Source organism: Gymnoscopelus microlampas (genome assembly GCF_963454915.1).
Source record: "Gymnoscopelus microlampas genome assembly, chromosome: 16".
NCBI classification, from domain to species: Eukaryota; Metazoa; Chordata; class Actinopteri; order Myctophiformes; family Myctophidae; genus Gymnoscopelus; species Gymnoscopelus microlampas.
The window spans coordinates 31,566,506-31,591,170 of NC_139953.1; the positions used below are offsets into that span (position 1 = coordinate 31,566,506).

General features: G+C 44.7%; 1 protein-coding gene across 2 annotated transcripts in view; it reads right to left on the reverse strand.

Moving 5' to 3' along the window:
- Positions 1 to 24,665, reverse strand: part of sipa1l1 (signal-induced proliferation-associated 1 like 1) — a 143,751-nt gene that overhangs the window by 18,379 nt on the left and 100,707 nt on the right. For both annotated transcript variants that reach the window (XM_084082845.1, XM_084082846.1), the window contains 8 exons: positions 24,028 to 24,131; positions 22,762 to 22,919; positions 13,726 to 14,305; positions 8,521 to 8,619; positions 7,356 to 7,531; positions 5,642 to 5,932; positions 3,341 to 3,490; positions 2,744 to 2,874 (listed from right to left, as the gene is read on the reverse strand). In XM_084082845.1, the coding sequence (XP_083938971.1) occupies positions 2,744 to 2,874; positions 3,341 to 3,490; positions 5,642 to 5,932; positions 7,356 to 7,531; positions 8,521 to 8,619; positions 13,726 to 14,305; positions 22,762 to 22,919; positions 24,028 to 24,131 (1,689 nt within the window). The remainder of the gene's footprint in view (positions 1 to 2,743; positions 2,875 to 3,340; positions 3,491 to 5,641; positions 5,933 to 7,355; positions 7,532 to 8,520; positions 8,620 to 13,725; positions 14,306 to 22,761; positions 22,920 to 24,027; positions 24,132 to 24,665) is intronic.

The following is a 24,665-nucleotide window of genomic DNA, read 5'->3' on the forward strand; positions in this document are numbered from 1 at the left end:
CGTGTCCCTGATGACGCTAAAGCAGTACCTGCAGCCACACCTGCGTTCACAGAGAGGGCGGTCTAAAGGCCAGTTTTGGGGCTAAAATACATACTGTATTAATGCTTTAGATAAAAGCAGAGTGCCAAAAACCACCAGGATTTGATAATGTGCACTTTAACCGTTGTTACCGTGGCACTTTAAAGGAGCTACACCATGAATTTAAAAAATAATAATAATATTTAATATCATATTGTTTATGTCCCTCAAACGTTTTTCAAAAGGTTTGAGCCTAAATCAAGCCTCAGATATACTCATTCCAACTAACTTCTCTCTGGCTTATAAAGCACTTTCACCTGCAATACCACATTGTCCTGTTTGGCACGAGGCGCTATTGAGCCAGTTTGTATGCATGCTATGTCCTGGTTCTGTGTGGAAAAAGTAAAAAAAATAAATAAGAAAAAAAAAAAAAATTTGGGGGGATTTTTTTTTTTTTGGTTAGAACTGAAAAACGGGAGGAATTGTTCCCAGACGTGACGTAGGCAGGGGGAACAAATCTGACGGACTGTTTTCAGACCAATTTACATAAAAAAACACAGATAGCCTATGAAAGCCTGCGTGCTCGAAGTCGGGTATTTGTTGGAACAGAAGAGAGGTGGGGGAGACCAAAAACACACAAAAATGAAGAAAAAGTTAAAATTCATGGTGTAGACCCTTTAACCGTTGTTAGAATGCATAGAAAATGTTATCATTTTTTTCCCCCCCAGCTTGAAGGATGCATATCAATGTGAAACATCTATTTGGATGTGCCTCCACCAAACACAGTGACATAAATAGCCATAGATGAGGGTTAGGGTGCCTCACTATACACTTGGTTGACCTGTTCAAAGCAGCCAGTCGGTGGACCACACAAACTGTGGTCTTTGTTGACACCAAATTTGCAGTTTTCATTTTAACTGATTTTAACTTTTTATCTTTATGATCAATTGCTCTGTGTAACCTCGGCATCAATGTAAATGAGGGTCACCCTCAATGATTTCTTAGAGAATCATAAATAAAGGCTGAATGAATGATTTGTGTGATAGTGTGTGTACACACAGCTTTGTACCAGAGCTGAGGCACGGCTATGCGTCTGTTGGTGACATATTAAAACTAGTCGCTTTTGATTGCCACCACCAACATACACATTTACTCCCACCTCATTCAAATTGACTTACATTTTGCGCCACAAACAATAGAACAAGAAGTACAACGTCCTGTGGTAGACAGACAGACACACATCCTTCTGCTGGGTTGGCATGAGTTGCTTGTGTGCGTGTGTGTGTGTGTGCGAGGAAGAACAGAGCGCTGCCCTCTCCGTGACTTATTTCAATTCTGGACGGAGGTTGGCCACATCATCATGGCTTCAGACCGAGGGGTCAAGGGGTAAAAACAAATTAAAAAATGCAACGGTTAAAGAGAGACAAAGATGGAGAGAGAGAGACCACAGAGACTGCAGGCTCAGCCTGGCCTGCCCTGAACCCGTCTGGCCCGGCCCAAACCGTTTCCCGCGCGGAGAGAAGAGAAGAGAAGTCACGAGCGACCTCGCACGGCCACGAAATGAGTGGCTACGGCCTCTCCCTTTCATTACGGCGGTCAGTGAACAGGTTGAGGACATGAGCTGAAAAAACAGACTGAGCAACAACAAATGACAAGGGACGTTCTGCTGGGAATGAGAGAGAGAGGGAGGGAAGGGAGGGAGTTGAGGGACCAGCTTCAGAGGAGCGTGAGTTTCTCGTGGCTTTCGGAGCCCAGTTGAAAAGATCAGCCCTGCGCTCTGGTGCAACGAGCACAGCATTGCTACACAAGATGAGAGAGACGTTTCTGTGAAAAACAATCTCCCCCTGTGCAGGAGAGGAGAGGAGAGGAGAGGAAGTGCTCAAAAAGACCAGCTTCACACAACTCGCTCGCAAAAACAATTCCTTCTTACACTGAGACCTCTCTCTCGGTTTTCTCACGGTTATGCAAACATGCACATGCGCACACAATCTCAATGCAAGTACTGTATGTGGTCACGCTTGAAACAATCACAGAATCACATTCAGTTTCTGTTCCGTTTCTTTTTTTGCACACAACCACACACACACGCAAACTGAACTACACGTTTAGATATTAACACTCACCCACACACAATCACACACAAATGCATGAACAGGCTTTATGACTTAAAAAAATCCTCTGCCTGCCTATCTCTGTCTGTCTGTCTGTCTGCCTGCCTGCCTCCCTGCTTGGCACTCTGTGCAGCGTGTGTGGGAGTGAATGGTCTATAGGCGCTCAACCTTTCCAATGCCAGTATAATATTGTGAGCGCAACAGAACGTTTGTTTGAGTTTGTCTGTCAGTTGAGCAAATGTGACAGATTACTGTACAAATGACAATGTGACATTAACGAGTACAAATCCAAATGACTACTGTTGTTGCATGCCTTCTCTTACCAGGAGCTCAGTGGCCTTGCGGTTAGAGTGACCACACTGAGATTGAGGTTCGATCCCCAGCTGGGTCATACCAAAGACCCAATGCCTCCCTGCTTGGCACTCAGCATCAAGGGTTGGATTGGGGGTAAGTCCCTACGACGTGCTAGTGTCATGTCCAGGGAGTGTGCTACTGTGCTTGTACATCAAGCTGCTTCATAGGCTCCAGCCCTATGGGCCTCATGGGCTCATAGGCTCCTGCCCTGTGGGCCTCATGGCTTGGCAAGGCTTATTGGCTAAGAGTCATATTGTTACCTGTTGACGCACGCTCCCCTCCTCCCCCTTCTTCTGTCCTCGACCAGTTGGGAGTGGACTTGCTGCTCTGACCGCCTTCTCCTACCGCCTGTCTTTCAGAAGACATGGGAGAGTGTCGACTGCTTGCAAATCTGTACATGAGCAAGCACGCGCACACACACACACACACACACACACACACACACACACACACACACACACACACACACACACACACACACACACACACACACACACACACACACACACACAAATGTGTTATATCATTTGCCGCTGATTAGAAATATGCAAATGTATGATATGACAGAGTGACAGCATGTGAAACTAAATACATTTGCACCTGCGTGGTGGGTGGAAGAAACATGCATTTGCATGCACAAATGCATGCAAATGCAACAGAATGCATGCACGCACGCACACACGCACACACACACACACACACACACACACACACACACGCGCCCCAATTCAGACAAAACAGACAGAAGCGTCAAATCACACACACTATATACTGTTCCCTCACCCATGGGCATAGCACACATATACACACAGTGTACAGTACATGTGTGTGTGTGTGTGCACAGCACCCAGCCTTACTGTTCAGGCATGGACTTCTGTGTCCTCCAGTGGGCGGAGCCTGCAGAGGTGTCACTGGAGCAGGACAGGTTGCTGGGAGAGCTGCGGTGTTGAGAACGGCCCAGAGCCAGAGACGAGGCCAGACTGTAGCTCTCACTGCCTGGAGACATCCTGGTATCCATGCACGCACGCACACGCACACACACACACACACGCACACACACACACACACACACACACACACACACACACACACAGAGGATAGGAATTGGTAAGCAATCACACAGTGTATGAAAAGGCCAGATTAACAACCGATGTGTTGCTGCACGATAAATGTAAGACAAGTTGAAGGTTATTGCTTTGGAGAAAGGTTCAGCAGATTGCTACTCTGGGCCTCCAAATGAACACACGCACTGAATACTTAACCCATTTTGGGCGGGAACCCCTTTTTGTAACTATACCATTCAGGACGGGAACCCCTTTTGGGAATCCTGTTGCTATGTACAGTATATAGCAACATACATTTGTTGTAATTTTTTTTGAATAAATATTTGTATTAGTATTTCAGAAATTCAGTCAGGATTTAGAAGGCTTTTTTAGAATGGGCCTCAGGTCTAAATGGGTTAATGTAGCATTTTTATTCAGACTTTTCAGAGCACTAGACATAAACAGAGTGCAGACGACCACGCACACACGGTTTAATTGTGACATTAGCGACGTTCTCTTTTCAGACTGTTCCACTCCAGGGCCCTTCAAAATCCTTCAACGTTTTTTTTATTTTATTAATTTTCCAAACACCATGTGGCCTTGATAACGATCACAGAAAATCTTTCAATTTTAAAATGTTAAAACTGGAATGAAATGGAAACTAGAAAAAGTGCTCCTCGGAGCACAGGTCTCCACCAGGTCAGGTACGTTATTGTGGCCTCCTGGTGGCGCTGTGAAAAGGGTGCCATTTCTTCTTAGGCCTTTCATGGCAATCGGACACTGCATTCATGCATTTTGTTTCAAACCTGCTGGTGGCGTTATAACAGGCCAATGTGAAAAGGGTGGCATTTCTTCCTCGGCCTAGTGGGAATGCGTGTGTGAAATTTCTTTGGAAGGCAACCTTAGCCAATGAGGATGGAATATGGAAAATCGGACAGATCCGTGTTGATCACATGACTATAGAGATACTGTGTATTGCATGACGTTTGGATACAATCTGTAGGAGTAAATGGGTTTTGCACAAATCGGCCTCCTGGTGGCGCTATAACAGGCCCATGTGAAAAATGTGGGGCAGAGGTTCTGAATTGGCATCCAGGGAGTGTGTGTGCACAGTTTCGCAGCGACCGGGCCAACGGTGCCGGAGATTAGCTGTTCACAGACAGAAGGACGGACGGACGGACAGGGTGCAAAACATACTCTCTCGCCATGCCTTTCGGCCTGGCGGAGACAAATATCAAAGAGGTCCCTATTATTAGCAGACATGACGGCCATGGGTAAAACGTTTAGGTAAGTTAACTTAAACACATGATCCCTAGCCTCCCTATTATGGGACAAACATTTGGCAAAAATAACGGATCTGCACATTGCGTTGGGAGCTTGTAGATATTTTCAGCAAAGAGTTTCTGGTGTAGAGGGAAAAAGGAGGGGGTCTAGTACAGACCCCTGGTGGACTCGGGTCAATAAGTACTTAACCCTTTGCTAAGTATCAGGGTCAAATACAGTACATTAGGACAGGGGTCTTCATTGTTTTTCAGGCCAAGGACCCCTTAGCTGAGAGAGAGATGAAGCAGGGGGACCCCCCACTACATATTAGATTCATGTTAAATGTGTGTTTTCAGACATGACATGCCCGTCATCAAATTATTGGCTTAGGAATGCGACAAAAAAAATATCTCCATAAATTCGAAGGCTCCATATGTGCGGGTGAGAAATCAAAAAGTCATTTTGGGGATGAACTATCCCTTCAAACCCTCAATACTTTGTAAACTTGACCTTTGGCTCAGTACTTGTTCTGCTCTTTTTTCCCTGAACACCAAACCTCTTGATTGGCTATTTTCAGCGATTCAGCGATTTTCTAATGTTCCCTCCCAGATCAGGGATGGTAGGGCTAAAGTGGTTAAAAAAAATAAAACAATAAAATTCCTATCACACAAAGATTTGGCAGCCCCCCTGCAGTATCTCTGAGGACCCCCTAGGGTCCCGGACCCCCTGTTGAAGACTCCTGCATTAGGAGGTACAGTAAAATGATTAGAGGCCTTCACCACTAGCTAAGGGGTAAAAACCTCAGTGGCCCTCATTGGTACCCTGCAGTAAAAACAGAGGCCCCTCCCTTACCTCTTGGTGTCCAGGGGCCGTCCGTCGCTGCTAACACTGCGGGGGATGGCGGCTCCCCTCTCCAGCCTCTCGGCCGACAGGGTCTTGCCCCCCGAGCTGCCCAGGCTGACGGCCCGGTTAGGGGTGTGGGGCTGGGGCGAGGTGTTCTGTGACTGCTGAGGACTGCTGGAGGTCCTATTCCACTTGTTGTTGTTGCTGCGGAACGGGAACTTGTACTCAAAGGAGCCGCCGTCGCTGCTGCTGCTGCCCTTGTACTCCGCAACGGGCATACGGTACAGCTCTGAACACCCCCTGCAGAAGAGGGAGGGTTTTTATCTGTATTATTATTCATATTCTCTTTTTTTGCCGTGATATAAAAAGCTGCTGATAAACATTTTTTCCCAATATACATTATCAATATAAAAAAACAAAGCTCTTCTCAAACACAAAAAGTTCTCAAACACACACATCCAGTAACTCAAAGGGTCTGTAACTCAAAGAGTGTACAAAAAAAATGTAATATGTAAATGTATTATTGCATCACGATTCATTTTTTATTGAATCGATTTAAAACGTCACCAGTTTGAATCGATTTAAATCGATTTACGATAAATCGTTACATGCCTAATGATGTACATAGGGAAAATGATCTTAACAGTCCTTACTTTAATTATGAGAATTGTGTCAGGTGTCTGTTCATACTTAACTGGCTGGTGCGTCCTTCAATCAGGCCCTATACAGGGCCAGCACAGATGCCAGTTATTTTCCCCATAAACTGCAGCCACATTGTTTCCATGGTGTTATTGCACACATTCAGAATGTTAATTAACATAATCAGGGCAGAGGCTCTAGAGGCATAATTGTAAACAAAGATAATGACTGCATTAACACCAACATGTTTACATGTGGTAACCCACATTTCAATCAAAAGCACTCTCAAAGTCTCATTAGCGTTGGCGTTGCTGGTGTGCATGTTAAGTGTGGCAGTTGGGGTACTTATAAAAAATTATACATTTTAATAAAATATCTTTCAATCTAGCCGTTTTAAATAGATCTAAAAGAGGTGCATTTGTATTTTATTATTATTCATATTCTGTCGATTTTTAGCGTGATATAAAAGGCTGCTGATGAAACATTTTCCCAAATATACAATTTATTTATTTACCCAGGGTAGTTAGGTATGCTTTTAAGCAAAGCCCCGCACAATCACGCAGACCACACACATTAAAACATGGGGAGCTGACCAGTACAATCAGTCTTATACTGCTGGCCACTGAGCAGCAGTTGGGGGTTCAGTAATTTGCTCAAGGGCACTTCAGTGGTGTTGAGGGACGGCCATTCACTTCTATCCTGGGACCAGACGAATCTGCCAGTGCAAAAAAAAATTGAGTCTGGCCCCGCTCCATTGTGAATCCATTTCCTGCTCCCGAAGTCTGGGGTGACCAATCAGGGCCCAGTATTCAAATATGGGAGCCATGCCATTGATCCCGCCCCTTGGAAAAAAAACGTCCTCATAGAAGCACCAGACTCATATCCACGCAGTGATATAGTCTGGCCACACGAGGCTTATTCTCTTCCCCACCCAGATTATTCCTGCTGGTCCAGGGCATTGAACCAGGAACCTTTCGCTTACAAACATGCTCCTCTAACCTTTAGGCCACCTCTGCCCTCTGTACTTTTCATCAACAAAAAAAAAAACAACATTTCTCAAACGCACGGCCCCAAATCAACCCACCTGCGCGGCGTGGCGTCGTCGTGCGGGGGGACGATGACCACGCGCACCGTCATGGAGGTTCTCAGCAGGTCAATCATCTGCTCGTGGGTGAGCGTGGCCACGGCCACCTTGCAGATCTCCACCAATCGGCTGCCCTGCCGCAGACCCGCCTGCCACGCGTAGCCGTACGGCTCCACCTACAGGTGGTTGAATGAATTACCAGAATGTTTGCGGCTGACGGAAAAAGGTCTAAAAAGCATCGTTTCTCAACCTTTTTCATTTCAAGTACCCCCAGTTTGATACTATTCTCCGGGACCACAATCTACCCTGTAAAATGCTCAGTCTTAATTAAACTCTGAGAGTGTACAAATGATTGATTTGATTGATTTGATTTATTTGCACAACTGGAATGTTATTCATATACACAGCATACAACTTGACAGAATATAGTTGTGCGGGTGAGGTAAGAAACCCTAGAAGGGCCGTTTACATTACATTATATTGCACTTACAAGTTGAATTTTATTTTAACATAAAAAAATGACACAACTTAATTAAAAACAAAGTACATTAGACAGAAGAACTAAAGAACAAAAAGAACAAAGACATACACTATGTCTATGGAACATTTGATTCCATGTGTACACTCTGTAAGGGTCCATTTGGACAATCGGTGGGCCATGAACCACACGTTGAAAACCAGTGGTCTAATGTACATACTTCCCCCAAAAATATTTAAACCAGTGTTGCCATGTCTGCTTATTATAAGTGACTTTGGGCTTCTTTTTCTGTAAAAGTTGCTTGTAAATATTGGTAGTTGTGTGTTGCGATTTATTTTGGGCTTGTTTCTGAAGTGTAGTTGCTTATTTGGGCTTGCTTCCAATTTTTAAAAAGTATTATTTAAAACAGTGGTTCTCAAATATTCATTCATGTCATGGACCCCCAAATGTATTTGTCCTTAACCCCCATGTGAAAATACCAGGGAGCCCCGTACCAGATTTGAGTTGTTTGAATGTTTAATTTCTCTCACAAAATCTGGCAACACTGATTTAAACACTTAATTAGGTGGAGGTAGGAGGAAGCCAGAGATCCAAATAGACGTCATGGTTAAAGAATGCAGCTTCAGTGCTCCATCACAGCTCATTTGACTATTATCAAACTACTAATCAAGCTGTCCGGTTATTCACCTCGGCCACAATGCCCTCGTAGTTGACGTGGAAGCCCAGCTGACCAAGACCGTTCCTGCGAAGAGTGATGTCTGATGTCTCACAGCCTTTAGTCAGCAACTAGAAGGAAGAGGGAAGAGGGGAGGGAGAGAGGGAGGGAGGGCAGGGAGAGAGACAAGAGAGAGAGAGAGAGAGGTGAACTCACAGGGAATAATAGTCATGTCATGTTTTGTCTGTGTATTGTTGTTTCTTTCTCCGATGTGATGGTCCCTTAACCAGATACTGTAGCAAGCCAAGGCCCAACGCAACACGTTGCGAGCTTGTAGATCATCTATTTCCTCTATTGATGTACAAGAAAGTATTCAACGTTTATAGAAGGCTGAGGCCAAAATGACATAGGCACCAGACACGTATTCATTTAATAAATGTTATTTATTGTCGTGTTCCAAAATACCCTCGCCCGCGAGGACCCTGCACCTTTCCGTTTTGAGCGGTACTTCGGTATAGATGTAATAACAACGGAGCTACAAGAGCTAGCCACTAAAATGAGTGTTAGACAGTACGGCTTTAAAACCTTGCCCTTCTTTCACTTTCATGGAAATCAGAGCTGCTGTAATGGCCATTGTGTTGAGTGCATGCTCTTTTGGTTAGAAACGAACTAGAGAAAAAAAATCTCTTTGGCCTAAGTGACTCTGTATCTATAAATAAAGCCAAAAAAGGGTGTCTGAATGAAGCCCCATGTTACAGTCATCACCATGGTGGCCTGCAAGCATGTGTACACAGACGCATAGGTGTACAAGTGTCCATGAGCAAGACACTTAACCCCTAACTGTTCCCCGGGCGCTGTATTAATAGCACCCAGCCGCCCACTGCTCCCAATGCAGTAGTTAGGATGAGTAAATGCAGAGGACAAACGTCACATTAATGTGCAAATGAACAGTGACAAATAAATACCGCATGAACAACACACGCACGCATTCAGAGGTACAAATATATCTGCAGCAACACAAACGTACAGGGTGACAGGGTAATAAAGAGAGTGTGTGTGTGTGTGTGAGTGTGTGCTATGCACCTTATATCTAAACCTCATGTACTGTACATACTCTACGGATGGATATGCTATGTATAACTACAGAGATACCTTTTTCCTTCTCCACCCTTGCTCCCCCTGCCCTGCACCCTCTTCTTCTTCTTTATTTCTCTTTCTGGAAACAACAACAAACGATGGCGCTAGCACAAAAGCAAATTTCACCCACTGTTATACGCCTGTAAACCTGTGATGTGACAATACAGATGATTGTGATTCTGTGTGTGTGTGTGCGTGTGCGTGTGCGTGTGCGTGTGCGTGTGCGTGTGTGTGTGTGTGTGTGTGTGTGTGTGTGTGTGTGTGTGTGTGTGCGCGTGACAGCGGCACTTTACTGTAGCAATCCTCTACTACAGGGCCCAGAAAATGCAGGAAGGGAAGCTTAAATAAATCATGCTGCATGCTGGCACCTGGGAAATGGAAGAAGGACAAGGGTTACTTCGGAGGATGTGATGGGAACTGTTTGGATATACTCTCTGATGTTGTTGCTGCGTGTGTGTGTGTGTGTGTGTGTGTGTATGTGTGTGTGTGTGTGTGTGTGAGAGAGTGAGAGACGGAAAGAAAGAGAGAGGGAGATAGAGAGATAGAGGGGGTAAAAGAAGTTCCAAAATGAGCGGCTGTCTCTTCCCCTACTCTCTCTCTCTCTCTCTCTCTCTCTCTCTCTCTCTCTCTCTCTCTCTCTCTCTCTCTCTCTCTCTCTCTCTCTCTCTCTCTCTCTCTCTCTCTCTCTCTCTCTCTCTCTCTCTCTCTCTCTCTCTCTCTCTCTCTCTCTCTCTCTCTCTCTCTCTCTCTCTCTCTCTCTCTCTCTCTCTCTCTCTCTCTCTCTATGGCAGCGGTCCAATTGAAGATTAGCGCCAAACGCATTAAAAAGGTGTCATGAAAGGAAGATTTCTCAAATAACTGTGTGTGTGCACTCGCGTGTGTGTGTGCGTGCGTGTGTGCGTGCGTGTGTGTGCGTGCGTGCGTGTGTAGATTAAATGGTGGCTTCAAATCAGGTTATAAATATATACAGGATAAAAAGCATCAAACACACACATGCAAACTCACATATGATGCAAATACACTTTGACGGCACACAATTTCTGCGCACACACACACACACACACAGAGTTGGTAAAGTGTGAGGCAGTGGAAACGGAGGCATTCAAAGGCAATGATGATTACATAAGGAAACAGATTTTTTTTAGCCAGTTACCATGGAAACAGCTGAGGAAGAGCTAGTGCCACTTCACTCCAGCGTGTGTGTGTGTGTGTGTGTGTGTGTGTGTGTGTGTGTGTGTGTGTGTGTGTGTGTGTGTGTGTGTGTGTGTGTGTGTGTGTGTGTGTGTGTGTGTGTGTGTGTGTGTGTGTGAGTGAGTGAGTGTGTATACTTGTATTACTATACTTGTGAGGGTCAAATGTCTCCACAAGTATAGAAGAATGTTGTTGTTTGCTTGTACTGTAGATCTAAGAATGCCAAAGAATTATAAAAAGAGCCTTTATAAAATAGATGTATGTTGTTGTCCTCACAAGTATACTAATACATTGTGAGTACGTTGTGTGTGTGTGTGTGTGTGTGTATGTGTGTGTGTGTGTGTGTGTGTGTGTGTGTGTGCGCGCGCACATGCATGTGTGTTTGCCGGCAATTAGTTGGACAGAGAAGAGATTGATGCGCCCTCCTCTGAGAGCTGCTGAGATGCCATCCCTGGTATGTAGACACAACAGCAGCAGCCAAACAGGAAGGGCTGATATCATTCATATCGGAAAAGTATCATTTCAGAAACAATGATTGTATACATAATGCAAAGTACGAGCAGCAACAAGGGGGAAAATAAATGAAAGAAAACTTGGGGAAAACTACTTCTTTTGCACACTCGACGGTGCCAGCTGATCGCATACCCTGGAGCCGTGGTTCCCAACCTGTGGGCCGTGGCCAACTCTTGAGCCACGGGGGTATTGCAAATAATTGTGTTAACCCATTACAACCGGGAAATTTTAGATTTTAACCACTTTATCCATTATTCTATACTTTGGTCGTTCAAAAAAAGCAGATATACAAGCTCACAGCTTGTAGATCTGATACTTTTGAAAAATCGTGAAAGTTGGGCAAAGCTTTGAATATATATATTTTTAAAGCAATTTTTACTCGAATCTTCGTCAAAAAGTTTGAGCACCTCTGATATAACAACATTCAGAGGACATTTTTTGAATAGCCCTCAGGTCTTAATGGTTTAATAAAATGGTGTTTTAATAGTGTTACCAGTAAATAAGAACTTAAAGTGTACCACGTTGGCTCCATTGATCCAAGCTGGAACACAATCGATTGATTGATCATCATTTAAAATAAACATGCACGTGACCCACCCATTGGACCACTTAGGCTGCCGTGTTAAGTGGTCAGATGTCTGGGCTGCTAACGCATTAAAGATTTTTAAGTGGGCCCTGATCCAGAAAGGGTTGGGAACTGCTGCCCCAGAGGGATGGTTTGGTCATGCTGTGATTGGCTAGTTGTTTGTCAGGCGACCGATGACGTGTAATGCTGCGTTCCTTTATGCCAGATGCTCTTGTCTCCTTTGTCTCTGTCTGACAGTGTGGTCAGGTGCTGGGTTCAGCCGGATAACCTATCAGTTATCTAGCAAGACAAGATGCTTCCAAGTCATGGAAAAATATGCAGCAAACAAGATGCTTCCAAGTCATGGAAAAATATGCATTACAAGAGACTAGGCAAACAGAATGAACTGAAAGAGTGACATACGCCTGATTTACGCATTGGTGTCATGTGCTGAAAAGTACGGAGCCCCGGAGTGGCCATTGAAAGAAAAAAACTATAACTTTTGCCCACAAATCAGTATCTCGTTCGCACGTTTTGGTCAATTTGTGCGCTCAAAATAACCAAAACGTCCGAACGAGATAGTAATTATAGGGAACGAGATAGTAATTCGAGCGAACTAGGTACTATATAAACAGCTGGCACACAGGGGCTCTCTTAGGAGGACTTTACGCACGGTGGATTTACTTGGATTATGCGACATAATAGCCTATGTGCTATGTATATTTATTATGGTGAAGAAATTGATGCTATTCAAGGATAATCATTATTATTATTATCGTTTTGTCCTTGTCGGTGTACAGTTGGTGCAATTGATACAGCAGCTGATACACTGTGAGCATCGTTTGGAAAAGCGCAGAGCGGATTCTAAAACCACCTGCTATGCCAATTATGAACGGATTTCAATAATATAACATTCTCTATAATCAGTAACATGTGGGTGATAATTATGTCGATCAAATGGTTTTATTCAAAGGCAATCAAAGGCTAGAGCATATGAAGCAAACGTCGGGTATAGTGTCCAAGCGCCTCAGTGCGCGCAACATTATTAATCCATTGCGTAGAAAATAAAGAACAGATTACAATAATATAACTTTCTCTATAATCAGTAACACGTACTGTAGGTGATACTTATGTCTACAAAATATGGTTTTATTGAAAGGCAATCAAAGGCTAGAGCATATGAAGCAAACGTCGGATGTGTAGTGCAGCCCCAGAGTCAGAGTGGGTGGCACGGACGCATGGCATTTCTGAATTAAGTGATTGTGAATGTGATTGTCATTACAATTTTACTGTAATCCACAAAAGTGTGACTGTTAATTCCTTGTGTCAATAGATTGTGTTTTTATCAGCAGTTGCCAGTTAAGCTTATCAAAGACAAATACGATGTCGTTTGATCTGCGTTTGCTATAACCACACCAGACCATTTTGTTTAATTAATCCAGAACACAAGCAGATTGCTGTAATTTAAAGTTATCTACAGTATAACCAGCAATGTGTGCGTGATAATTCTGTGTATAAAATATAAATGTATTCCAAGGCAATGTCGCAGAGAGTGTAAGATTGCACTGGGGATAATGGCTTGCAGATGAGCTATTTAATTTTTTTTTGCCGGTTTCTTAGGTAATATTTGACAATTTGGCCAACTACGCGGCTGGTAGTTGCCCGCCGTGTAGCGTGTACCTAAACTACACTTGTTGCTATGGATACAGGGGCTTGCATGGCGTGCTGAATGACTCCACACCAAACAAACAAATACGTCCGATCTACACTTTTCTGTTCTCATGATCCCCTGTTAGCACCTCAGCGTGTGTGTGTGTGTGTCTCCTCTCACCTCCAGCCGTTGGACCACCTCCTTGAAGTCCTCGGTGTTGTTGCCGACGCTCCTCAGCGACACGCTTTCCCCGCGCTCGTAATAGATCCTCATGGAGGCCGGGCTGCTGAGCGTCCAGCCGATCACGTCCCTGGTGGCGCAGTTGAACACCACGGCCTTGGCGTCCTGGTCCAGCAGGATGAGGAAGTCATTGGAGACGGAGAGCAGGGCCTCCAGCTCCCCGCCGGCACTGTGGTCCTCCACGTGCACGGGCCACGTCACGGCGCCCACGCTGCGCAGCTCGGCGCCGGCGTACGGGCGGCTCTTCTCCTTCTTCTTGTGCGCCAGCGAGATGAAAGGGAACTTGCCCGACGGGTCGATGGGCGTGCTGGTGGTGTGGCGCTCGGCCAGGTCGCGCAGGTACTCCTGCCGCGTGCGTGTGGCCATGGCGCGGAACTTGTGCGACTTGTGCGCGGCGCTCTCGGCGTTGATGACCTTGGCGAGCAGGAAGTCCCGGAACACCGAGGACTTGGGGAAGGTCACGCCCTCTGGGATCGGGGGGCCGAAGGAGGGCATGTCTTTGGAGCGGGTTACCGCCACACTGAGGAGGAGAGACAACGGGTAAGAAGGGTAGGAAAGAAGGGGGTAACATGGGGGAAGAGGACAGGAGTGTTGATGGTCAATAAATCAGTATTGGATGGCAATTTGGCTTCAGTAGGAGCTTTGCAGAACCAAAAAAAGCCCCCATTCACAACTGTGTGGCCTGGCTCCAGTTTTATTAGAATGCATAAATCAGCTCATTCTGTTCAGTCCAGAGCTTACATTATGTTACGAGCATAGGAGGGAGAAAACAAAAAGCACCCCCACCCCCCCAGTATCTAGCAATAAAAGAGGAGAAAGACTCTTTGACAGTGAGTTGGTTTGTTGTTGAAAGCTATGCAATTTCCTCATGTCTGTATGGGGCCGATGGGCTCGCGGGGTAGCAGACAAAACCCTGGCCTGTTGTATCAAATCTCACAGCTCGGAGAGACGTTGTGTTTACAGGGTGATGAAGGAAGCAGACTTGCAGACAGTCTCTCTCTCTCTCTCTCCCCCTCTCTCTCTTTCTCTCTCCCCCCTTCTCACTCTCTCTCCCTCTCTGCTTTTCATTAGTCCTCCAGGGCTTTGTCCGGGCAACACCAACAGCAGAAATGTGGGTCATTATTTACATGAATGTGCACTCAAAGACTTTACTTCATATGAAGAGTGTGGCAACTATTAATACATAATGCCTGATTTATACTTAGTTGCCCGCCGTGTAGCGTACCTAAAATGACTGACCTACAAGCTCGCTTTCACAACGTATTGTGACCTTGTAGACCCAGCTATTTCAGGTGCGCAACACCGGAGCACAAACAAGTATAAATCAGGCGTAGAGTTCCAGTGGACCGTGGTGAACTGCTTAGAAACTCCAGGAGTCCCTTCTCTGTCTTCCTTCACTGCACCTAGCACTCTCCATCTCTCCTTCTCCTTCTCTCCCTCCCCTTTTTCCTTTCATTAAGTCGCTGGAACGGCCATCCGAGGCAGTCTGCTATGTCAGGAACTCGGCTGGACAGCCAAGAAGAAGAGAAGGTGGGGGCTGCTATTCCTATCCCTCTGACGAAAAATCTCTGAATAACAGTCCAGTGGAAGGAAGGTGCGGGGGGGGGGGGGGGCATCGGGGGAGGGGCAGAGTTGAGAGACAAGAGGAAATGAAAAGGTTTTTTTTGGACGCAGACTTTGACTGAAATGGGACTATGCGAGGTCAGAAGAAAATAGAGGAGAGAATAGTCTGTACAGTTATATTGACCAAGCTGTACTACGTAACTTTTGTTAGTGATTAAAACTTTATTTTGTCCAATCTGTATGGTAGAGTATGTTAATACAACACACATTTTACAATTGGGGTGGTTGTATTTGGTCTCCCTGCTCTTCTATTGAGACATTTAGATCCTGTGTCTGGTTTGACACAACTGGTTGACAAGTGGTAACTGCCTGCAGGTCAAAATTAAACTTCTCCTCTGAGCAAGCAGGTAGGCTGTATTAACCCAGTTGTAAAAATGTCAGCACCCGTGCACGAGACCCATGTTTGAATCCGGGGTAGAATAAGAAAGTGCAGCTTTAACTCTACATTATGAAGCAAAGATTAAGATGGAAGTGCAGAGGAGAGAAACGGGGAGAAAGAGAGAGAGACACACAAAAAAAAGAATCCTGCAAGGACAGAGACCACGATGTTGTTGCTGTCGGGCAGAAACCATTTCTATATATATATATTCCGATTCCTAATTCATCATACAAGAGGGTCGCACAAACGTAGTGAAAATAGATCTACAAGCTTTGCGTTTTCTCTATTTTTAAAATACTAATACAAAATGAATGGTTTTGGATATACAAGGTTTCCACTCGACAGCAACGATATTTACAAGTCCTCTCCCTGGACAGACAGCTAATGTGAGAACAGGATAGGTATTGTGTCGCCTGGTGGCCTTTGCTTTTGATGGACTGAGCCGTGTGTGTCTGTTTGCTGCTTGGCTGCCCTGGCCTGGACTCCCCTCATGTTAATGGCTAAATGGGCTCCATTTCGGGCATTTTCTCAGGTAATAACTGCCAGCTGCCGTGTCTCAAAAAGCCATCACGCTGAAATCTCCCCTGCCCACGTACGGCACCATGCCCGTGTGTTGACATTTCGAGGGCTTTAATAGCTAGATTTTCTAAATGCATTCCGAATGTGTCTCACCAACGCCGGGGGAAGGTGTGTGTGTGTGTGTGTGTGTGTGTGTGTGTGTGTGTGTGTGTGTGTGTGTGTGTGTGTGTGTGTGTGTGTGTGTGTGTGTGTGTGTGTGTCACTCAGTTAATTATGTTATACAGTAGCTGTCAAATTGCTTGAGATTCCATCCTTTTTTTTGCTGTGAGAGAGGAAACAACCAGAGAAAGTTTCCACAGTAAACAGACTGCCCAACCGACCAAACTAAACAGACTGCCGAACCAACCAAACTAAACAGACTGCCGAACCAACCAAACTAAACAGACTGCCGAACCAACAGAACTAAACAGATTGACCAATGGACAAAACTAAACAGAGTGACTGAACTAAACAGACTGACCAACGGACAAAACTAAACAGAGTGACCAATGGACAAAACTAAACAGAGTGACCAAACTAAACAGACTGACCAACTGACTAAACAAAACGGACTGACCAACGGACAAAACTAAACAGAGTGACTGAACTAAACAGACTGACCAACGGACAAAACTAAACAGAGTGACCAATGGACAAAACTAAACGGAGTGACCAAACTAAACAGACTGACCAACTGACTAAACAAAACGGACTGACCAACGGACCAAACTTAACAGACTGACCAACCAACCTAACAAAACGGACTGTTTGGACAAGCGATGGTTAGAAAGTCACAACCTGAACACACATGACTAACTGATGTCTATGTTTCATGAGGCACTTTAGAGGTTCTTCAGAACAGTCCGAACAAGAGACCGACAGTGGCAATATTTCTGACCGAACGCGGTGGAGTTGATAAGTATCTTTTCAAAGCCCGTTTTGGTGGATGTGGTTAAAACTAGTGACTCATCAGGGAAACGACCTGTCTGGCCTTTGAAGCTGTGTTTCTACTGTACGATCCTGGCATCAAAATTGACAGCAACAAAATAGTGCCCTACACCATATCAAAAGGTTATAAATGAAACGACTACAACACATCCTCTGAAGTTCACCTTAATACCAGAGCTGTCAGGCCATAAAAAATCATTTGAGCATAGATAAAACACTGCCCTGACATTCACAACACACACACAGTGTGCTCAAAGGAATTGCTTGATATAAAAAATAACCAAGGTGCAGGCTGAGGTTCCTCCAAAAAAAGTAAAGTGTCACTCAATATACTGTACACACAGAACACTAAAGAAGGTCTGAAACGCATTTGAGTCAACCAAAGACTTGTGACTCATAGGGGACAGGGAGGGGAGAGCAACGAGAGGGAGATGAATCAATAAGGTGAATGTGAGCAAGAAAGAAGAAAAAGTGAACTAGTTAGAGAGGTGAAGAGAAGAGATGAACGTGAGGGAACAGGATTTGGAGAAGATAGCAAGGCAGAAAATGGTGATTTATATACTTAAAAGGTGATTTATATACTAAAAGCCGATTCACCGATTATAGATCGGCTATTTCATGTGAGCGACACCGGTGCGCAACTGAGTATAAATCAGGCACAAACAGTGAGAGAACGAGATGAAAGAGAGCACATAGCATAGCAGTGGGGATAGCTGCTATGTATTGCTATGGAGTGACCTCCGTGGCAGCCGAAGGGAAGGAACACATGTGGTTTGAGTGATTTGTGGTCTGACTCTTTATAAATATCAAGAGCGTGGGCAGCTCCGCTCTCACAGCATCTGTGACCTGCAGCCCACACAGCCAGGGAAACAAAGAGAACATTTCAATACCTACAGTATGGAGAAGGAGGTGTGGAGGCTTTTGTGTGTGTGTGCGTGTGCGTGTGTGTGTGTGTGTGTGTGTGTGTGTGTGTGTGTGTGTGTGTGTGTGTGTGTGTGTGTGTGTGTGTGTGTGTGTCAGGTTTAACTCCACTCCAAATGTCCCGACATGCAGAATATAACATGGCGTCACTGAAAACATTTTAGAGAGTGTTACCGTTATCTCTGTTTCCCTGGAAATACATGGGGTCTGACAGAGACTATAACTTGTATTCCCTGTTCAATCAGCCAGTCCAGACCCATTGAGATGGCTCTGTGCCGGCCAAACTTGAGCTAATGAGCCAAATCTGACATTGTGACTTCCCAAACTGAATCAATACCACACATAGAGAAACAAAATTGTACTGGTTAGCTCAATCTCATTGTAAGTTCAGATATTCGTCGGAGAGTCGCTTTCCTAATGACAGATATAGCTACTACACATGCAATTTTAAACTGCTAGCCTAGCCCTTTGACACAGAGAGGCACCATCTGACCAGCACAGCTAATGAGGATTTCAGAGTGGGAAGCATCTAGCACACAGTCAAGTCCACTGAGGATTTAACTGTTTAACATCAACGCTCAAGAGTGGTGGAGTAATATTTACAGCATATTGTGATTAGGCCGATGTAACAGCCCAAAATATACCCCCCGCCAAACTATACCGAGGGTTAAAGTGGGCTAGCCGGTTTTATTAACCTAACTCCGCCAGATGGGGCGGTATTGAGTTCACAGGTTCACAATCAACAAGTGTGTGAAGCAAGCTTCTTCCATCTGGCGGAGTCAGGGTACTGTTTTATACCCCGGGGTATATTATGTGTTATACAGAATACAGGGGTATATAAAACAGAATAGCCCAATTTATCCCCGGGTATAGTTTTACCAGGAGTATATTTTGGGCTGTTACGCGTTCCCAAATCTTTCATTGGAGTCGGTGTGCTGTCATTCTCATTTGTGCACGACTTGAGAGCCTATTTCAAGCAACCAGATTATTTGGTTGGAAAAAACCTGCTGTACAATTAACATTGTTTTGCCAGCAAAAATAATAGTAATGCTCCTATACTATTGCTATAGTAATGTTGCAAACCAATGTGGAAAGTAAAAAATGATCAACAATTATGGGAGCGCTGAAACTCCCATGAAGCCGTGGGGACACACAGACAATTCATTTGAACTTGACTATGTAATCAAATATTTTTTGCGTTTATCAGCACAGTTAATGTCATCATGAATCAACTGAACAGCCACCAATTTGTCAGCCGAGCCGTCCTCTAAACGCCTATTGAAAAATTACACCCACACGTTATATCTACCACCATAACTGAAGCCTACAGGTACTTCTGAAAGCCCAAAGGCATTAGAATTCAGCTGAGAAGATGACTGTATATCATGTCGCCGTTGTCGATGCAAATGCAGGTTTCCCTCAAATAGATGGGATTAACAATCAACTTAACAACTTAATAGACCCTTTTCCCATAGTGGGTAAACAACACAGCCGAAGGTAATAACATTAACCGTGGATGTGTCTCATTTAGGTGTTACTGTGTGCCAGCGTGGGCATCTCCTGTACCATTCATTTCATGTTGGCACACAGGAACACATAAATCAAACACATTTGTCGCCAGGCCGGCGACAAATAGTTGTGCAGACCAGGTTCTTATTGGAGTTCTTTGTACACCAGCGCTGCGCTTCATGGTCAGAAAGATGGGAATTGTGTAGAACAAGCACCTATTGGAGTTAGAACTGCAGACTCACTCCATATGTTCAGCCATAATCTGAAAACTCACGTCTTCACTCGCCTCTTCAGCACGTGGCACTTGACTTACTGTAGGTATGACGACCATACAGACCTTTGTTCACATGTTTTTGTTACTTGCGCTTGTTTTTCTTGACCACAATGTTAAAATTGTGACAGATGCTGTAGGCTCGTTGTTTACCTTGTTTCCAGATTATTATTTTGAAAATACATTGTTTAGACTGATCCTAGGTTCTTGGTTTAGTCGTGATCCTAGTTTACTGTGGCCCTGCACTGTCTCTCTGCATATGATGTACAGTATGTGTTTACCTTGTCGCTCTGATTAAAAGTGTCTGCTAAATGCCTAATTGTAATTGCAATGGGTTTAATGCGGTCGGAACAATGGGATGTCGGAAGATTGGTTGGTCGGAATAACAGGAGGTCGGAATTACGAGTGGAACCACTGTAAAAACGGTCCATGAACCCTAGCATCCCTATTCTGAGCATGTCATAATAGGAACATTCTGCAAAAATAGACGATCTACAAGCTCACAACAACAATCCCTTGAGTGCTTGTATATCAGCTATTTTCCGCAAAGAGATTTGGTGTAGAGGGAAAATAGGAGGAGGCCTAGGATAGAGCCAGGGGGGAACAGCAACTAGTGCCACTGCAACCAATAGAAACCACAGGGGAACTTTAAAGAGACACACTCACACGCGTACAAATTATACACACATGCATACACACAGAGTCAAAACAACAACAAAGTCATTTAAGACTTGTACAGATGACTGCTCTTTCTTGCAAAGCTTCTGCAGAACACATGCACAAAGTGTTGTCTCTCAAAACATCAAAGAGACATCAAAGAGAAAGTGCCATTAAAGGTAATCCAGTCTACATGTAAACTTAAGCCATGAGAGTCCAAACCAGAGACAAGTCTGAAAACATGAGATTACTCAATATAAACACAATCTACTTTATACAGAATCATTGGCTTATCCACTTAAACCCTATAATATAAAGTAAATACTTGACTGCTGTCACCCAGGGGTCTACAGTATCTACACACCAAATAGCTTCACTGAACATAGCTGATGTACAAGCTCACAGCACAAATATTGCATTTTGACACTTAGTGAGCTTGTAGATTTGCTATTTTTGCCAAACGTGCATCTATCATGAAATGCCCAGAATAAGGATGCAAGGGTTTAAGTGGTTTAGAACTACAACAAACATTGGTGAATCCTATAACTGGCAGCAGACGATACAACTACACTGCAAGAGGACAACAGTACAGTACCAGTGATGAAAGGGAGGATTTCTTTCATAAGTAAAATACCGTTCACCTAATCTAGCTGACATTTCACTATTGGATCAGCAGGAAGCCAATATTTGCAGCCAACAAGCCCCTGATTCAGTCTAATGCTGCGTTCACACGGGCAGATACAAAGATACGGTCTACCACTCATTTTCAATGGAAGCCAGCGACATGAAGATACAAAGCAACATCCAACGTTTGTAGCTGCTACAAAAGATACAAAGATACAACGCTACAAATTCAAGTTGAGCTGGGTACAACTTCCAGATACAAAGATACAAAACTACAACTATAGCTTCGATGACGCAGCGCTTGATGACATCAACGACCGTGTTGAGCAACACAGATACAAAGCGACAGAGCGACACATTTGCTGTGTATTTTTGTATCTTTGTATCTGCCCGTGTGAACGCAGCATAAGACCTCAATCTACCAATGTGAAACCGAGATAGGACACAGTCACACACAATGTGTCACTAGCGTCAGCATCCCGTTCACTTCCGTTCTATGGGAGCAAAGGGGTGGCGCTTCCCATTGCGGCGCGTTCAACGTGTGGAGTTCAACATCGGCAAACTTCTACTGGGTGTCAACCCCACTTGGCAGGCTTCTCACTTGTAGTTTTCTTCCAATGAGCCAAACACTCCGACGTAAGTCAAAACTAACTACAACACCTGCAAGCCGGCAGTGCTCACAATCTGCAAGACAACGTGGGAGGTTGAGGCATGAGACGCGGCCTCAGCATGCGTTGGCTACTCTCCCTTCAGACGTGGATGTGTGACCTTGCCAATACACAGGCGAGGCCAGACGACCAAACAAAGAGGCTGGTATATTCAGTCCAATGCTGTCTCTTTAAAGGGAGTGAGAGGTAGGCTACTGTGGAGAGAAGAGACAAGACACATGATGCATGCTGGTGGAGGGGGGGGGGGCAGTGAAGAGTGGACAGGGTCTGGCGATAGTCGGTGCCAAACGGCCTCTTTCCAACAACCGGCTGTAATGATGTTCCACTTGGCAGGACCCTCTGAGGGTGTGGGTGGGTGTGTGTGTGTGTGTGTGTGTGTGTGTGTGTGTGAGTGTGTGTGTGTGTGTGTGTGTGTGTGTGTGTGTGTGTGTGTGTGTGTGTGTGTGTGTGTGTGTGTGTGTGTGTGTGTGTGTGTGTGTGTGTTTGTTTGGAGTCAAGGTGGCCCCCACGGGGGACAATTAAGTCCTTGCACACAATGTGCTCAGACAGCAATTAAAACACTCATTAGCAGAAGAGCAAGAGAGAGAAAAAGACAGGTGATAAAGAGATTAGAGGCAGCACTGTGCAATATGCCCTGCTCACAAATGTCATGACTTTGTATATTTTTGGGTTAATTATTGTAACATGGTCATTCTAAGACCAGTGGAATATTGTCATGACATCATGGCTCTCATAACGTAATACTCTAATATAATGTTACCTACAGTATATGATGGCCTTAAAGGGGTACGTGTGTCGGTGTTTCCCGCGTGTCTCACCTGTAGCAGGTATTGTCCGAGCAGGGGTTGTGCGTTCGGACCACCACAAAGACATGCTGGAAGTGAGAGCGGATGTTCTTGGGCGTGAACGGCTGCGCCCCTGGCTCCTGGAACACGATGGTGACGATGTCGTTGCCTATGTGGCGCTTCCTCAGCAGCTGGGATGGCACGCAACACCCGAAGTGGAAAGGGGGAGGGCAGCAGAGTTAGGAGGACAGCGATAGAGGAACCCCCCAAGGCTTATTACAGTGTGCATTTACATTTTGCAGCAGTGGACTGCTTGTGTCACTTGCTGTCAGAAATGCTCAGTAACAACAGAAAGTAATAGCGCGGAAGTGATCATTAGCTCGCTGACTGGCATCTAAAATGGGGGCCGTAATGACAGTGGGATGCGTGCGAAAGTGTGAACCCTCCACCCTGCTCACAGCATGACAGCAACACAACTTTCTAATGACGCTGGAAACCAGAGACTATTCTGGGATGTTGTCAAACAACCACAGCTCTGGAACTGCTCCGTTATCACTTTATTAGGTTATCACGCCCCAACAGAGGGGTTTTCCACTGGTTCTCGTGTCGGGTCCGGGGACCACCGGCGGTCCAAATGGACCCTTACAGTTCTGAGAGTGTACAAATGGAACCCTTATCTACACAATGCAATTATCAGTGTTTATTTAACTCTGAGAGTGTACACATGGAACCAAATGCACCCTTAACACATTGATTGCCTAGATCTTTTTTTTTTTAATTTGACCCAAAGACCAAGGAGATATGATTTTTCAAAGATCTAGACTCCTATCCACTTCCTTGTTAACTTAAAACTTTAAAATTCTGTATCTCGGCTCCTGAGTACTTTTTTTTTTTCTTTGAAAAATCTCGGGCATGAATAATAATAGGCAGTGAAAATAATTCAGGCAGTGAATGTGTTGTAAGGGTCCCTTTGGTTCCATTTGTACACTCTTAGACCATAAACAGAGGGTCTTTCCACATATAATATGGCTAAGTAAAAAAATATAATCAATCTAGGTTTATAGTCAGTGTCCACAAAGCCAACTTAACATTCATTGCCACTGATGCAACTTCAAAAATATACCAGATTTTATATACACACACACACACACACACACACACACACACACACACACACACACACACACACACACACACACACACACACACACACACACACACACACACACACACACAAATAATTAAAGTAAAACAAACGCACTTAACAGAATAGTGGCGTTAACATTGGAACTGAATTACCTGCTGCTTGTTGTTGGGTGTGTATGGCAGCATGGTGGACACGTGGAACATGATCTCGTAGTCCTTGTATGTGGTGTACAGGGAGTGGGTACCTGTCGAGTCAGCTGGAGGAGGAAACGCACAGATTAGAGTGGATGCCGTTGTCTACACAGCTTTATTAGTCATGCCAATTCCCAAATTCCCCACACACCTATGTGTTATTGTTGTGTCTGTTGCTCCCTACTGGCTCACCAGCCAGTGAGGCGAACCGACCGGGAGGACGTAATGCATGTGGAGGACAACACTATTACTCACCTCACCTAAAATCCCCAGCGTTAATTTCCAGTAACTCTGAGAGTGTACAAATGGAATCAAACAGGCACTTGCGGGTCCAATTGGTTCTAATTGTACACTCTTGGGAGTTTTACTATGTATGTGGGGAAGTCAACTATGGTGTCTTTTATAAAACAGTCCTGCACACTCTTCACACACACAAAATGTACATGCACAATTACACCCACAAAACCATTTCAAAAAGAAGCAAGAGAAAGGTAAATTAAAACAAATAGAATAAATAAACGCTGTAAGTGGAATTGTCAGTGTGGAAATGCACTGGGGTGTTGCTGTACAGATCAGAGGCAGTAGTTAAACGACCACAC